Source organism: Typopeltis vanoorti, chromosome 13 (genome assembly GCF_054136105.1).
Source record: "Typopeltis vanoorti isolate ZY-2024b chromosome 13, IOZ_Tvanoo_1.0, whole genome shotgun sequence".
NCBI lineage: Eukaryota > Metazoa > Arthropoda > Arachnida > Uropygi > Thelyphonidae > Typopeltis > Typopeltis vanoorti.
The window spans coordinates 65,012,876-65,030,875 of NC_143561.1; the positions used below are offsets into that span (position 1 = coordinate 65,012,876).

General features: G+C 34.4%; 1 protein-coding gene across 1 annotated transcript in view; it reads right to left on the bottom strand.

Moving 5' to 3' along the window:
- hiw (MYC binding protein highwire) overlaps nt 1-18,000 on the bottom strand; it is a 1,014,282-nt gene that overhangs the window by 767,078 nt on the left and 229,204 nt on the right. Inside the window, exons 22-24 of the mRNA XM_090402616.1 lie at nt 15,936-16,014; nt 5,353-5,427; nt 4,753-5,117 (exon numbers count right to left, since the gene is read on the bottom strand). Of these exons, the coding sequence (XP_090258742.1) occupies nt 4,753-5,117; nt 5,353-5,427; nt 15,936-16,014 (519 nt within the window). The remainder of the gene's footprint in view (nt 1-4,752; nt 5,118-5,352; nt 5,428-15,935; nt 16,015-18,000) is intronic.

Sequence of the window (18,000 nt, forward strand, 5' to 3'; positions counted from 1 at the left end):
TTATGGTGATATCAATTGGAAGGAGGAAATATCACATGGCAAAAATGAAATGGAATTCATACATCTTCTAAGAGATAATTACTTGAAACAGCACTTAACTGAAGGGACACGTGATGTGAGAATATTGGACCTGGTCATTGGTATTGGTTCAGAGGACATATGCATAAGTAAGGTGTCCTCATTGCCTCCAATTGGTGAGAGCGATCATGTGGTATTGACTTGGGAGGTTGCAAAATTTGTGGATTTCTCTCTTAAGAAGGGGTATATACAGAACTATAGGTAAGGCAATTATAACAAGCTTCGGAGTGAGCTTACAGCCATCCCATGGCAGAACATATTGCAGAGGAAAAACGTTAGCAGTGTATGGGATAAAATTAGCAGGTATTGGAGAAAGGCAATATCCGAATGTATCCCCACGGTCAGGAAGACGAACAAGGTAGGCGTTAGATGGATGAGTAGTAGTAGTAGTGTCAAGCTTGATCTGCAAAAAAAGAAAATGTTATGGAGAATTTACAAGGAGAAAGACGACCAGTACACCCATGAGCAGTACAATGCTAAGCTAGGAAGGTTACCAGCATAGTAAGAAAAGCTAAATCAGATTATGAGAAGACCTTAGCCAAGAAGATCAAGGGTAATCCCAAAGAGTTCCTCCGCTATGTGGCAAGTAAAAGGAAGAATGACTTCAGAAGGATAACTTTAGTGGGTGCTAATGGTATTGAGGTGACCAATTCAGATGTAATAGTAGAGTTACTGAGTGATCACTTTTCAAAAGTCTATCACCCAAATGAGGATATCTCTGTACCTGTAGTAATAGTCTATCAATGTGAGTATTGAAGTTAATAAATCAGCAGTACTTAGTATATTGCAAAATTTAAATGCAAACACTGCTGTAGGTTTAGATGGAATATCAGCTCAGGTGTTTCATGAATGTGCAAAGGAATTGTCAATTCCTCTTACTTGGTTATTTAACTTAAGTTTGAACTCTGGTATGATTCCTAGGGAGTTGAAGGAAAGCAAAGTAGTTCCTTTGCATAAAGGTGGCTCTAAACTGCGGTAGTTAATTACAGACCAATCACTATCTCGGGAGTGGTGGTAAAAGTATTGGAAAAGTTGGTTAAAAACAAAATTCAAGAATGGATGCATCAGGATATGATACTCTATAGGGGCCAACATGGTTTTGTTAAAGGTCGATCCTGCCTTAGCAATTTATTAACTTTTTATAATAGAATGACATCTAAGTTGAACAAAGGAAATGGCTACACAGTAGTACTTCTGGATTTTGCTAAGGCTTTTGACAGGATACCCCATGGAACACTGTTATGCAAATTGGAGCAGATGGGGGATGGATACTAAACTGGTGATATGGATAAGAGAATGGTTCAGGGAGAGATACCAGAAAGTGGTGTAAGGAGGAGCAGAGTTCAGGATGAGGCAGGTGACCAGTGGTGTGTCTCGGGGTTCTGTGCTTGGGCCGTTATTGTTTAATTTGTACATAAATGATATAGGAAATGGCTTAAAGAGAGATATTCAGATGTTTGCTGATGATGCAAAGTTGGGTAACGCAATAAAAAATCAAGCTGATGTTTAGAGTTTGCAGGATGATTTAAATAAGCTGGCAAAATGGGCAAAAGGTAATGGATGTCAGTTCAATGTGGAAAAATGTACAGTTAGCATTTTGGGATTAAAAGATTACCAGATGTGTACTACATTGATGGAACGGTACTTTAAGAGATTGATGAGGCTAGGGACTTGGGGGTGTTGCTGGATAGGGAGATGAAGTTCAGGAGACACTTTAGTAAGGTGTCCAAGATTGCACATTGGATTACTTGGTTATTGAGGAACACACTAACATCCAGAGATAAGGAGGTTATTAAGAGGATTCCTTGGAGATGAAGAGGTTGTGGAGAGGGTTCAGAGGAGAGTGACTAAGTTGGTGAGTGATGTAAAAAATGCTCCCTACATTGCGAGCTTGTGGATTGCAGAGGTTATCATATAGGCAGAGAAGAGGGGATATGATAGAAACACTTAAATTACTAAAAGGTTTTTATAAGATTGATGCATGGAAATGTTTCAGCTGTGTAATAGTGATGGAAGAACAAGAGGTCATTCCTGGAAATTAAGGAAAAGTGTGGTTAACAAGGGTGTGAGAATGAAGTTTTTTGCCTGGATGGTGGTGAATGAGTGGAATGCATTGCCTGACTCAGTTGTAAGTTCTTCGTCTGTAAATGAATTCAAGAAGAGACATGATAGATATTGTTTTGATAGTTTCGGTCTCCCGTGAGGAGTCTACTGACTCCATGGAGATACCCGTAATAATAATAATAATAATAATAATAATAATTGAAATCATCCTGCAAGCTCTCTACGTCACCTTGATTAACTATTACCCTACTGAATTTTGCATCATCATCAGCAAACTGAATATCTCCCTTCAAATTATTTCTTGTTTCATTTATGTACAAATTAAACAGCAGCAGTTCAAGCATAGAGCTCTGTAGCACACCGCAAGTAACTTTTACATCGACTAAACTTGATGTAAAAATCATCCCTTGTGTTTTTGTTACACTGTACAGGATGTTTCCTAATTTCAGCTAATTCTTTGAAAATGCTCTTGAGAAAAAAACAATCTATGTTAAGCATTTCTGTTTGTCTGTTTCCATGCTACTTCATGTTTTATTTCTGTTGTATGTGCTGACAGCCTTGATTTGTATCTTCTTGTGTTCTCAATATCTTTGAAATGTTCCAATCAGCATACCTCTCTAGATCTGCCTGTCTGTCCTATGTAGTATAAACCACAACTATAATTGATCTTGTAGATATCTGGTTTTTAAGTGGAGGATGTGCAAGTTTAGGTTTCAGGTGATTAGAGATCTTGTTGATTAGATAGAAGGCAACCTTTAAGTTCTGTTAGTGAAAGAACCTTGCTATTTTATTTGTGACCAACTGATATGGGAAAATAACTATTCCTATAGTCTTGATTTTCTTGAAATAGTCATTGAGAACAAAAAAAAAAAAACGAGAGTCTGGCGTTCTGTGTTGAGTCAGTCATCATTTTGTATGATAGAAACTGCTCTAAACCAATTCAAACCTGATTCTTTTAACCTCTTGTTCAATGTAATACTTTTGTAATCCTGCTCAGAATTTGAAATGAGTTTAAAATAAACCCATTTCATATCTTATGCAGAATCTCATATGTAATTTAAAAATAAAAGAAATGGTAGTTCTGGTAGAAACAAATGACTTGACTCATCATAAATACAGTATGAGAGAAGATATGAAAGGATTGCTGGAAAAAGTGATACACTTCTGGCATTATGTCTGAACACAAATGCCAGAAGTACTGGGAACAAGTGTGTGTTGGGGGTGGGGGGTTGCCTTGCAAAGAGAACTTGAATAGACTGGGTGAAATCATAGCATCACTTACAGTTGATTTGGACAGCTGCAGCAGGAGATAGAAATTTCCCAAACTGAATTATTGCAAGGTGGCATCCTATCAAAGTACCATGTCAAAAGTCATTGAACTCTTCGGTACAGCCTATTTTGTTGTTAATGTTTGTCTATGAAGATTACAAGATTGTGCTTCCTATTATACCTGCATGAGGAGTCATGATTGTTATGCACAATGCTTTTTTTTTTTGGTAAAGAATAGGTGCTGTACTCATGTTCTGATAGCAGGAAAAACTGAAATTTAAAGGATGTGAAAACTAAAATAATATTTACTGTTAGTGATGTTTTTTGGCATAAGAGCAGCAAATTAAATATATAACACAGTTTATTTAAGCATGAATTTATTACAAAGTATATAAAAAATATGTGAAACGTATATGATAATTTTAATAAAAATTTTACATAGCAAATAATTCTATATAACAAATATCTTAACAATAGCCATAGTTAAAATGCAAATTTCATTAAATAATTAAGCTTATTTGCATACTGAGTAAATGCACAAAAATAACTGAATATCATAAATTTCTGAATGTATCACATCACTGTCAATAAAGGTGGTGATATGCTGTACTGTTGAGTACCATCCAAAAAAAAAAAAAAAGCACTGCTAATGTATAGAACCATATTCACTACTACCACTACAAAGAAGTGTCAGAATATTTTTGATCAGATATTGAATCACGAAGTACATAAGCATCCTAATTAAATGAAGGATTGATTATTCAACTTTGTTAAAATATCAACTGGTATGCGTAATGTTAATAGATGAAATTCATGACACTGCTTGTTAAAAATAAAAAAAAAGAGGAACAATACTAAACAAAGAGTTTTATTATGCACCTGAACTTTCCAGAAAACTCAAGAAAGATTTCTTTGGATATGCTTCACTTATGTTTCTACCAGTTGTATCTGAGTAATTCTGGAACATGCATACTATACCTATAATAGATATTATACTAATATACACTTATAAATGTGTGTTATTTCATAATCCCCATTCACAAGTTGGTTATATAACAATCTTTTACTGATTAACTGGCTTTCCAAGTATCTGGAAGAATTCATTTTTCATCTAGTTTAGATAATTAGGACTCTGGCATATTTTGATTCAAAATGATCACTGTAGTGAAACTGCAGAAGTGGTTGGAATTTCAATAGATATATCCCACATAATTTTAAATTATGACTTAAAGATAAACTGTATTTCAGCAAAGCCTCTGTTCCCACAATTATAAAAATAGGATGTCAAGAACTCTATTCATCACTATAAATTATAATAAAATAACTTGTACATAAACTTACTTTCAAATCTGTTCACAACAGAAAAATCTTCTTTACTGTAAACTTTATTGAGGCTTTGTCTTGATCGCTCATCATTTTGCACCTGAAGATTTTGTTCTTGGGCTGCAGTCAAGGTGTCTAAACAGCCTAACAAATACAATGCTGCATGTGATCGACTTATTAATGTGGCTGGTCGAGTAGGTACAGCAAGTTCTGGACTGAGAATATGTGGAAGAGGATGTACTGTTTCTTTGGCAACTGCTGTTGAGGATAATGGAGAAGAAAAAGTTGATGACGGAGAAGGAAGAGATGCAACACCAGATAACGTTCGTGACTCTGTAGCAATAATGTTATATCGACTAATTCTTTGAGTAGAAGGGTTAAAGCTATAAAGACAAATTAATTTTTGCATTAATTACAACAAAAAGATAATTACAGAAGTTAGCATGAACATTTCTATATTCAGTCTTCTAAAACAGTATAACTATCACTTACAAATGATAGTCAGGATATATTTTTCCAAGAAACAACTTTTACAGAAAAGGTTTTTAAAATAAGAGGCATTTGATTATTCAGAGAGTTAATTGCTTTTTACTGCAGTGTACATACAGATTTGCTTACCTCCATAAAATATTATAAGTACTATCCAAACATGTAGCACTGTCTTTAAGCTCAAGCTGATCTGGAGAAGTAAAACTGAAATACAAAATGAGCATATGCTTTAGAAATTTAAAATTAATCATAATCCCATAAAATTAATATGATGATAATGACAGAACTTTGGGTGGGAATATGGCAATGCTTGCACATTTTTTGTAGTTAATTACTGACCGACACTATAAAGCTCACATTCTTGTTGGCAATAAAAAATATTTTCCTATTCAAAATAATTCCAAAGAATTTTGTACAGACTACAGGATACTTAAAATATATATAACACTACATAAGATAGCACATTGCTTATATTAACTGAATGGAAGTTTCATTATCAATTTCAGTTATTTAGATGCTTAACTGCTAAAATAATTTGATTCATCAGAGATACATATATTTAGCATCATATATAATTAAGTGATATCATGCCAATATTTGAAATTTTGGTCATTACATCTGCATCAATCATGTAATCTGTCATTCTATCATTTATAACTAAAAAAACACGTCACTTATCTATTCAAAATAAATTACACAAGACATGAAATTATATTCTTGTTTAAATCCTTTTACCTAAGCACAAGCAAACAAAGTTTTACACATGAATATCTTCACAACTAGTCTGCTCATACAGTATGGTGAAAAAAAAAATACAGTACTGAATAACTGTAATGAATAAATGTTATGGAGTAAATAGGTTTATTAACAAAGAAATATACGTAAACAAAGGATGATATGTACATTCACAACTATCGGTGGAATCTTGGTCAAATAAAGAGTTAACAACAGCAGATTACATGCTCAAAATGGGCAGCACCTTGTCTTTCAAGACAGGTTTTGTAACACATGTGAAAGTTCTCTGTCATCTTAAAGAACAAGGGTTGGGACATCTGCTGGACATGGTTTGAAGGCAGGTAATGTTGGAATATTCATTCCTTCAAGAAACCCTAAACAAAGGCATCAAGTGATGCGAGATCAAAAGAACATGAAGGATGGGAATTCTGTGAACTTTGAAATAAGTCTCCCAGGGAAGTGGTCTGATAAATAGGGTCTAGAACCACGTGATGTTATTATTATATAACACCTCCAGGGAGTCCAAAGACTCATCGAGGGAGGGCACCTACTCTACAGCTCTCTCTCTCTACCAATCCACCAACTGCAACTATCTTCATCATCTACACCAACGCCATCTACTGCTGATCACCATTCTCACAAATAATCACAAACATCCATTCCCATGGCAGGATTCAAACCCACAGCCTTTTGGCTGGAGAGCAGATATGCTAATCACTTGGCCAGCCAGGCCGGCAGGTTGTGACAGGTTGCTCCATCCTGTTGGAATACCTGTGGATAAAATGGAATATTTTTTGCACAGTACATCCTATGGAAATCCTGAGTGAATTGAACCAACACCCACACATTCTCGATGTAGCATTCACTTTCAAGGTCACAGTTACACCACCCTCTTCAATAAAGTAGGGCCCAGTTATGCCATGGCCAGAAACTACACACTATGCAGTGAACTTCTCACTATGAAGAGATTTCTCTTGGACAAATTCAGGTCTCAAGAAACCAAGAAACCTATGGGTTCATCTGTTTACATGACCACTTACATGGAAATGTGCTTTATCTGAGAACCAGACATTATGGATGAAGGATGGATTTCATAGGCATTGGCCAGCAAACATGCATAGTATTCCCACTGTGCAGCATAATCTGCTGCTGTTAAACACTAACCCACCCAGCTCCTCTATAGTGACTGCCTCAGTATCCCAAGTTTTGACACTGTCCAGTGTTGACTGTAACACTTGATCCATGGCACGCTCATGGATTCTCATTTGTGTTAACAGTTTGTGGTTTCCCCAATTGCTATTTGCATTGTGACAGGACACTCCCAATTAAGGCAATGATGACACTACTGCTTGGGGCATGTTTATGGAAATGATGAACAAACTGCTCACAAACATGTCGTAGGCTTCAACCATTTGCTCTACCAACTCCATATGAACAAAAATAATGCTCAATCAACAATAAACCTCTTTTCTTCCAACATCAACACCATTGCTAGCTGAATGTAATGGTGTAGATGCTACATATGCTCTTCTATTAATGTGCATGCAGTCAAATGGCATATCTCATAGAGCATGTACTGAAGTTGTCAAAGTTCAGCACTGTTTCTTTTTTGTTTTGTTTTTTTGCACCATACTGTATATACAGGCTGTTGACTTCAATTGCTATGCACTATGCATAGCAATTGAAGTATGCACTATGCATAGCAACTGAAGTATGCACTATGTATTTTGTATAGTAGTCCATTTTAAGTCCAGTATACAAGACCTCACACTCCCCTACACTGACTTAATGGATCAGTTTCAATGTCTCTTCCCTATTCAGAAATGTCCTGCTCAAAGACACTTTGGCACTCATCCAGGTTCCTCCCAACATCTCAGTTCACTACAAACTCAGGCTATTTTGTTTGGCAAGGAAAATTCTACAAACAAATCAAGAGTACAGCCAAGGGCTACCTCCTCGTCTCGCCCCAGCTAACTTTTTCATTGAGATAATCAAAAAGAATGCCCTAAATTCTCCCCCCCTTAAACTCACTATTTGATTATGCTATGTGGACAATGTGTTTGCAATTTGGCCACATGGCTGGGATACCTTACACATTTTCCTTTTCCATTTGAACAGCCAACATCCAAGTATCCAATTCACGACAGAAATAGAAAGTAAAAATAGAAAGTAGAAAGTAAAAAAAATGCATCCATCAACAGTCACATCACCCCCCCCCAACAATTTAGGACAATAAAAACCTTAGTCCACCAAGTAAAGTTAATTTGCTCAGACAACAGTGCACTCAACACAGCTCACCAACACCACAAAAAGCACTTTTATGGCCAATGGCTGCACTTCCCACAAATACAACGAATTTTAACACCATGCACACACACACAGTCTCTCCACCCACCTACCCACCCCTCACAACCATAGATTACAGCAAATCTATCACTATCCTCTATATCCATGGCATCTCAGAAAAGGTGGCCAAGCACAATCTTGTGACCACCTATAAAACACACGAAAAGGTAGCAGTCCTTATCTGCTCCCCCCAAAGACCAACTACAACCTCTGTATTTACCTGGCGTTTACCAGGTACCCAGCAGCTGCAACTTTTCTTATTAACAAACAGATTTTCTTATTAACAGCCAACATCCGTATAATAGAACACCAATCCGTATAATAGAAAAACATGCATGCACATGTTTAACACAAGTGTATTTTTCTCTGATGATGCCAATTTGACTTTGGTGAAATATAGGATAGTAAGTAAATAAGTTTATTTAATAACCAATATGTTGTCAATTTCCAAATATACAATGCAGAAGTTAACCACAGAGACATAAACTGAAGTTAAATCAGTGCACAAGTTATACATTTTAAATATACAAGTAGTAAAATAGTGTATCACTATTTTATTAAAATACTCCAGATCAGAACTACTGGTAGAAAGTTTTTATCAATTGGTTTCAAAATAAATATATTATACAAAAAAATTCTATTATTGTTTTAATCCTTTATCCAAGTGCAAGCAAACAAAATTTGAATGTCAAGTATCTTTGCAACTAGTCATTTTGTATACAGAGGCTGTTAACTTCACATCAATTACCTCAATGATCAAACAAAAAAATAAACGTTTTTTTAAAACTATCTCTAATTTAGAGTATTTTAATATAGTGAGGCATTATTTTATTACTTATATGTAGAAAACATTCTTGATTTTAACCTCAATATCTCTCTGGGTCTAGCTCTTGCACTGATGAAACCTTAATAAAGTTGAAAATCAATCTGAGGAGTGTACTTTTACCATAATGCATAGCAATATACACATCCAAAAGGAAGAGTACTTTCCATTATGGGATACTGAGTCATAAGTCAACAGTTTCTCTATACAAGTAGACAAATCATAAGAATACTTCACATGCAAACTTTGTTTGTTGATGCTTGGATAACAGATTAAAAAAGAATATAATTTGTCTAGTATAACTTACTTTGTAACTAAGGGGAAAAAAACATTTTTTTCTACATTTTTCGAATAATGTAGAAAAACCTGATTAAATGCAATAATGGAAACTTTGCAATAATTGGCTTACTAAGATAATGCACATATCCTCCCATTAGCACAAAAACAGACAACAAAAACCAATCAAGTAACAATGATCTTTATTTCCTTTCCTGTTAATGAGTCTACATTTGCTATGGCATAGCTAGTAACTATTCTTATACTTAGAGTAACTTGTTTGTAGTGAAGTCAAATGACATGCTTTTTAGTATTTCAAAAAAAAAAAGCAGTTGGCATAAATGTCATCTCATATGAAAACTCCTATTTGATTTAGCTTGGTTTAATGAAGATAATAATACAGATGAAAGTCCTTAGCCACTGTAAGTTACATATTTTAAATTTATACTGCAATATAACTGCTTTTTTAAATAACGAAACCTGTGGTGCGTTCATAATTAGAAGAAACACACGTATAAACCACAGTGAAAATTATTTAATTGTAAATATTTCATCCTAAGTATCTTAGGACATCATCAGTACAGTATTTAAACAAATATAGGAATAACATACAGTTAGGGCGCATGATTACAATAGAATCTCATGAAACGTGCATAACGTGCTAAAGTAGTACAAGGAAAAAAAAAAAAAAAAAAGTTAATTATTTAACACAATTTTGTATGATAATTTCCCATACTTTAGGAATAGTAAGAACGTCGTTGCGGTTTAGGTTTGGTCTGTGTAGTAGGGCTTCAGAACTTTCTTTGTATAAACGTTCATGTTTAAATAAAGATCTATGTAAAAGTTTAGCCTTTTCCCAATGGATCCTATGGTTTGGATTTTCAATTCTGTGTTGAGAGAGGCCAGATTTCTGCGGTTTAAAAAGACGAATGTGGTCTTGATGTTCCGAGATGCGTTTCTGAACAGACCTACCTGTCTGTCCAAAGTAAGATAATTTGCATGAGCATGGAATCTCATAAACACCAGGTAACATCAAGGGTAAGAAGTGCACAGGATTCCCATACCTTATGTTAAAGGCATCTCAGAACGTCTTTCTAAAATTATGAAGAAATACAATTTTGCCACTACCTACAAACCTATCAACCAAATTTACAACTTATTACCTTCTCCTAAGGACAAATTCTCACCCTTGATGTTACCTGGTGTTTATGAGATTCCATGCTCATGCAAATTATCTTACTTTGGACAGACAGGTAGGTCTGTTCAGAAACGCATCTCGGAACATCAAGACCACATTCGTCTTTTTAAACCGCAGAAATCTGGCCTCTCTCAACACGGAATTGAAAATCCAAACCATAGGATCCATTGGGAAAAGGCTAAACTTTTACATAGATCTTCATTTAAACATGAACGTTTATACAAAGAAAGTTCTGAAGCCCTACTACACAGACCAAACCTAAACCACAACGACGTTCTTACTATTCCTAAAGTATGGGAAATTATCATACAAAATTGTGTTAAATAACTTTTTTTTTTTTTTCCCTTGTACTACTTTAGCACGTTATGCATGTTTCATGAGATTCTATTGTAATCATGCGCCCTAACTGTATGTTATTCCTATATTTGTTTAAATACTGTACTGATGATGTCCTAAGATACTTAGGATGAAATATTTACAATTAAATAATTTTCACTGTGGTTTATATGTGTGTTTCTTCTAATTCTAAATAAAACTGCTTGTTTTCCAAAACTGTAGAAGATACAATTAATACAAAAAAGTCTCATTGACTATGTTATTGTATATATTGATATCTTCATGCTAGTTTGGAAAACAAAAGAATACAGGAGATGTGAAACAGGAATTTTTAGTTTTGAGAATAAAACTGAATACTATCCTGGAAAGAAAAATATATATGAATTTTAAAAAGAACAAAAGTTAAACAGCTATCAGAGGTAAATTGTAGGCTAAATTATTGAAAGAAAAAAAAAGGAGTTTGAATACAATCGATCTTTTTGGAGCTTTAGTAGTAATAAGAATTTTAAAAAGAACAAAAGTTAAACAGCTATCAGAGGTAAATTGTAGGTTAAATTATTGAAAGAAAAAAATGAAAAAAAAAAATCAGTCTGCTGACTGATTCAGCCAAAGAGTCCTGTAATGAAGTTGTCTGCAGAAAAATCAGCACTCCAAAGTGGATGCAAGAAGAGTGAATGTGAATCCTTGTGTGAAGAAATGTGAAGAAAGCATGTCAAAAGTTTCAAGAACATATGTCAGCAGATGCCTAAGAGAACAAAGAGAAAAATGTAAGAAAGCAAGGCAGTGTGTAAAAATAGCTAAATGAAAGCTAAGCAAAAGTAGATTTGGTTCTTACCAAAGTCTTTTCAAGACTTTAGTAAGAACACAGAAGATAAATATCAGTAAGGTAGCAAAATTATCTACAGATTAGTGAAAAAACTTAGAAATGGAAGAAGGAGTACTGTAAAAGGAATCAGAGATGATAAGGAGACTTGAAAAACTAAAGATTTCCGAGATGTTTGCAGTAATTATTTTGGAATATTGTTAAATGAAACAAGAAGTGATAGAAGAGTGGTAGAAAATATTCAAAAGAAATGAAATCAGGAGTACATATCAATACTGGAGGCAGGAAAAGCAATCAAAAACCTGAAATGTGGAAAGGCAGCTGGAGTATACACCAGAAATGCTAATATGGAAATATAAAATTTATACAGTAGCTGCAATGCATATTCTGATCAAAAGGTAGAATTCCATATGACTTTCAGTGTACAGCACCCATAACAGATATCTATTAAAAAAAAAAAGGGGGGGGGGGGGATAAAGCAATGTGAGAATTAAGAAGGAATTTTCCTACTGAGTATTCCATGTAATATTTATGAATGCATGCTTGAGAGGAGACTAAGAAAATCATTTACGAGAAACTTGGAGAAGAACATGGATTCAGACTAAACAGGGATTGACAGGATCAGATATTCATTTTAAAAAATGAATACATTTTTGAAAATTATGGAGACAACTACCGTGTTTGAGTAAAACTTTAGTTTAATATAACTAAACTCTACATTCGACCTTTATATCAAGGTCATCTTTACAATCTATCTGGTTTGTTAAAGCTACTGACCAACTGCTACAACAATTGTTGGCCTGACCTTGTGAAAAAAAAAAAAAAAAAAAAATAGAATATACATCAACGCTAGAGTCCTATTATTAATATTATCTGTTGGTTGTAGAATTACATTGGGCACAACAACAACAAGTCTATGTATGTGTATATATACATATATTTACAATATCTCCATAATTTCAAAAATGTACTCTGATCACAGTGCAAGGCTAAAAGAAAGGATTAAGAAATAAATGTTGAGAAAACACAGGAATATAAAAAGGATCTGAATTTAAATTTCGCAGATATAGAAAAAGCATATGACAACATTCCAAGAGAAAAGCTGTTCAAAATGCTATAATTAGATGATGTAAATGAGACAATGTAGTCAGCAATATACAGTCTATATTTAAGTTGTACATCAGCAATTAGAATTGAAGAAGATACAGGAAGATGGTTTGATGTAAAATCAGGGGTGAAACAATGGTGCAAATACTATCTCCACTGTTATTCATCATCTGTATGGACCACATTATGAAGGAAAGTGGCATTAAAACTGATATTAAAATTTGGGATGTTAATCTCAACTCTACTTTATGCAGATGATGGTATACTCCTAAATAAATCTAGTACAAGTTCACAGGATTAACTAAATTGAAAAACTATGAAAATCAGCAATAAAAAGACAAAATAGGCAGGGATGCTAAAAATATCCATGATCTATATACTGAATAGAAAACCTATAGAAAACATAAAACATTTCAGCTATTATTTAAGCACAATATGAGAAGAATACAATTTCTTGTCAAGTACAGATGAGTGGGTTTGTATTTAGTTGGGTGTTGCTAGACCTGGTAACATGGAAGGCAGTGAGAACGAAATGTATAGAAAAATTGGTCACAATTTTAATTATGGTAATATATATTTCAATGAAGGGACAACATCTAGAAACAAAGAAATGAATTTCTTGAGTCTTTGAGAGACAACTACCTTAAGTATGTACAGAGGGTATACAAGAATCAAGGGTTTTGGATTGAATTATCTCAGCAGAGGATGTTATTGTAAATGTGTCAAATTGTCCTCCAGTTGGTGAAAGCGATCATGAACTGATTACTTGAGTGGTTGCCAACCATATGAGGACTTCTGTGAGAAAGGGATATATGTGAACTATAAGGTTGGTGATTATAAAAACTTGAGAGATGGCTTACAGCAATATCATAGAATGAGCAATTAGACAGAAAGGAGATCAATGTTGCTTGGGTCCTGTTCAGGAACTATCTAGCAGAGGCAATGAAGAGGAAATGTATTCCCAAAGTCTGGAGGTCAAATAAGGTAGGCATGAAATGGATAAATGAAGAGGTGGGGCATGCAATTTGGAAGAAGGCATTATGAAGACAGCATAAGATGATTGGTAATAGTCAGTTGCATGAGGAGTACAAAGAGCAGGTGAGAAACGTGACTCACTCTGTATGAGTAGCAGAAGTGTAGTATGAATAGAAGTTATCTAAATGAGGTCAAAAAAAAATCCTAAGGAGTTCTTTTGATAAATGGCCAGAAGAAGAAGACTGATTATGAAAGGATGATATTTGTTACTGAAAATGATAGAATGATAACCACAGAGGAGGATATAATAGATGTTAAATGAGCAGTTCATAAAGGTATTTTATTCTTTTGAATGTATCATCTTGCAGAACCTGAGAGCAGTAGGTAGAGAGGAGCTGATGGTGAGTGAGTAGGAGGTATATGAAGAATTAAGTAACCTTGATGTCAAATAAGGCTGTAGGACTTAATGGTATATCATGACATCTTGAGTGAGTGTTCTGGGGGAGGGGGAGGTTTAACAACAGCTTTGACATAACTCTTTAAGATAAGTCTCAGATTGGTCCAAGTTCCAAAAGGGGCAGAAAAAGAGCTAAATTTTATCGCTTCATAAGGAAAATGATAAGGCTTTGAATTGCAGGTCAATCTCTTTGTCTAGAGTTGTGGTCAAAGTGTTAAAGAGGCTAGTGATGACCAAGATTCAGAAATGAGTTGACAACAGCAGCATTCTTTTTGATAGGCAGGATAGATTTGCATGATCAAGATAGATATGGATGATCAGGAAAGATCATCCATACACAGCAGTATATTTAGATTTTGCAAATGCTCTTGATAGATTGCCATATGACAAGCTGATAATTAAACTGGAACAGATGGCATTGGGTAGATTATTGCACTGGATCGGAGACTGGCTTTCTGATAGGTATCAGAAAGTTATGTATAGGAGAGCAATATTCAAGAAGAAGGAAGTCATTAGTGATGTGCCGAAGAATCCGTTTTGGGACCACTGCTGTTTAAATTGTATGTAAATAATATCAGGAAGGGCTTGAATCATAATATAGAGTTGTCTGCAGATGATGCAAAGTTCAGCACTATGAGAAGTAGAATGTACATTGTTCTTTTCCAAGAGGATGTGAATAGACTGGATGAACAGACAACTGGGTGGGGTTGCCAGTTCACTTTAGCAAACTGTATGGTTTGAAAATTTGGCAAAGATGGGATGAAGAGTATATAATTGGTGGAAATATCTTAGAATAGATGGAGAAGGTGAGTGATATAGGGATAATGGCTGATAGAGGATCTGAAATTTCATACCGTGCTATCCCCACAATTTTATAAAAAATTGTGGGGATAGCACGGTAAATTCTGGCAGTGATGTAGAGGGTCCCGGTATGCAAAAGTAGGGTTATGATTCACCTGGCTTCAGTTAGACTTCATATGGCTTACCATGCACAGATATGGTCACTGGGTTTTTCAAAAGGATGAAGAGATGTTGGAAAGGGTTCAGAAATGATTTACTAAGTTGGTCTCTGTACTCTGGAATATTGTATATGAAGCCAGACTGAGGGAAAGCAATTTGCAGCCTACTGGATAGAAGGGGAAGGTGACAAGATTGATACATATACGTTTGTAAGCTGTGAGCAAGGGGATAAGTTGTAGATTTCTTGTGTGGAAAGCAGTAAGTAATTAGAAAGAAATGCCCAAAAGTGTGGCGAGTACAGAGACAGTGAATGTATTTAAGTCACAGCATAATGTTCTCTGTGCATGTGAGAATGGGACCTTTTAAAATGAGTCTTTTGCCTCCACTGGGATTTGATGCTGATAATAATATGTAGAAAATATATAAATTATACCATATTTTAAAAAATGGTGTAAAATCTGTTGGAGGAGTGAAAATAAAAATTCCTCGAATTTTGAATGGAAATTATATATTACAGACAATGAATCGAGTTACTTCAGTTATATGAATGCTAGCCATAAATATATATGTGTAATACAAACAAAAATGTAGTTCATTCATTAACGTTTCCACCAGTATTAATCAATTCAAACAAAAATCCACACAAGCAAACATGCAACAAATAAGTGACAATTACCTTCTACAAGTACCATCCACTTTGTTAATAACAAGACATTTGAAAGAAGAGACTTGCTCTGAAGTATTGGAAATGATACCTGTTAAAATAAGTCTAGATTATAAAAAAACTGAATAATTGGCAAAAAATTATCATGTCTAGAACAACTATTACATATACTGAATATCAGGATATACAAATACAATAAATATGAACAAATGCATTTAATCACCATATTTAACCATGTCATGATGCATACATCAAAGTTGCCATGAATGAAAATCTTGAGGGGGGGGGGGGTACAGAGGTAAGGTCATTATGAAAAATGAAACTATTTCATAACAAGTAGGCACAAATATATGCCTCTGTAACTCAAAAATTTTGAAAGTGACAGAGCTTATGAAAATTCAAACATTTAACATGAGTTGCCTCAGTGGTGCACTCCTTAAGACAAACGCTTCTCAGGATCTATTCTATATACAGTATAAGTTTTCATTAGAACTTTTAATTAACAGTTTCACTGGCCCAAAAACAGTTTTGACATGTTAGTTCTTATCACAGTTTTTAAACAGAAACCCAGAATACTATAGTGAAACATAAGTATTTTCCTAAGTACACTCTTTCGATTCACAAGTAAATCATAATTAATTAACTAAAAAAATCAATAAGGATTCAACTAGACAATGAAAAGAAGGAATAAATATGTATTATTAAAATAAGGTTGCTTAAGGGTCAAAGGTAGAATAGTAGCAACTTACCGCTTCTGGCCTAATGTCCAATTTTCACCACACAGTGCACCTTATGAATAGGTACCCACCTGAATCCTGAACATATGAAGACAGGCTGGTAATTTTGATTTAGCAGGCTAAATTGTATTCTCTACTGACAAACCAAATGCCATACAAGCTTAGACAACACCAAGTTGAACCATGCCCTACTGCTCTCTCATCATGGAACTAGGGAAAACAGTGAAAAGAAAGTTGCTGGAACAAACTCCATCTTATCAGCAGCAAAACTCAAGATTGGAACTGTCAATGTAAGCAGTATTAGAGAAGACAGCTCAAATCAACAACAAAAAATAAAGCTGGTTCTTGTTGAAGATCCAAACAGTAGAGCAGGAAATTAATACCAGACATAGAAATGTTTTGGGAAAATTTGGAAAAAAGAGTTAAAATAATAATAATGGTAAGTAGTTACTAGATTTCTATTTAGGACATGGACTTATTTATTACTAACACTATATTCCCATAAAGATGTGCAGAAATTCCCATAGAGAAAACACAAAAAGAAATAAGAAAAACTTAATGACTTTGTTAATGTTGATAGGGATATCTTCACAATGGTTTCAAATGCAAGAGAATTAAAACAGAAACATGTAGCGTTGAGTAGGATAAAAATGAGTATCATACAAAAAGAACAATACGTAGAAAAGTCTTAAAAAATCAAAATCAAGCACAGCTTTAAGAGGTAAACTGCAGACTCAAATAAATGAAACAGTTTGAAAACAAGAAGCAAACTTTTGGAGACTCAGTGACAGACTCGAAAAAACATTGATTCAGGCAAATAGACATGTTGTGAAACTGTCTACAAAGACAGAAAAATCATAACATCACTGTAAAATCAGGATGTAAAAAATGCAGTCATGAGAAACAAAAAGCATACTGAAAGTTCCTAAGCAAGTAAGTAAGCAAGCATGTACTCTGAGATAGCAAAGAAAAATACAAGAAAGCCAAGCAAGTGTAAAAGGAGCTAAACAAGAGTCAATGGGAAGACTAGTAAGAATACTAAAGGCAAATATTAGAAAGGTTAATATTCAAGGGACTAATGAAAAAAAAAGCACACAAATATAGGAAAGAGCACTATAGAAGGAATCAGAAATAATAAGGATTGCATGGAAACGAAAACAGATATTGCAGATGTCTGGAGTAATGCTTTGAAAGATTCCTAAATGAACAAGAAGTGATAGAAGAGTGGTAGAAAATATTCAAGAGAAATGCAATCAGGAGTACTTATCAATACCTGAGGTAGAAAAGGTTATCAAAAATGTGAAATGTGGAAAAGGCAGGTGGAGTAGATGATATTTGAC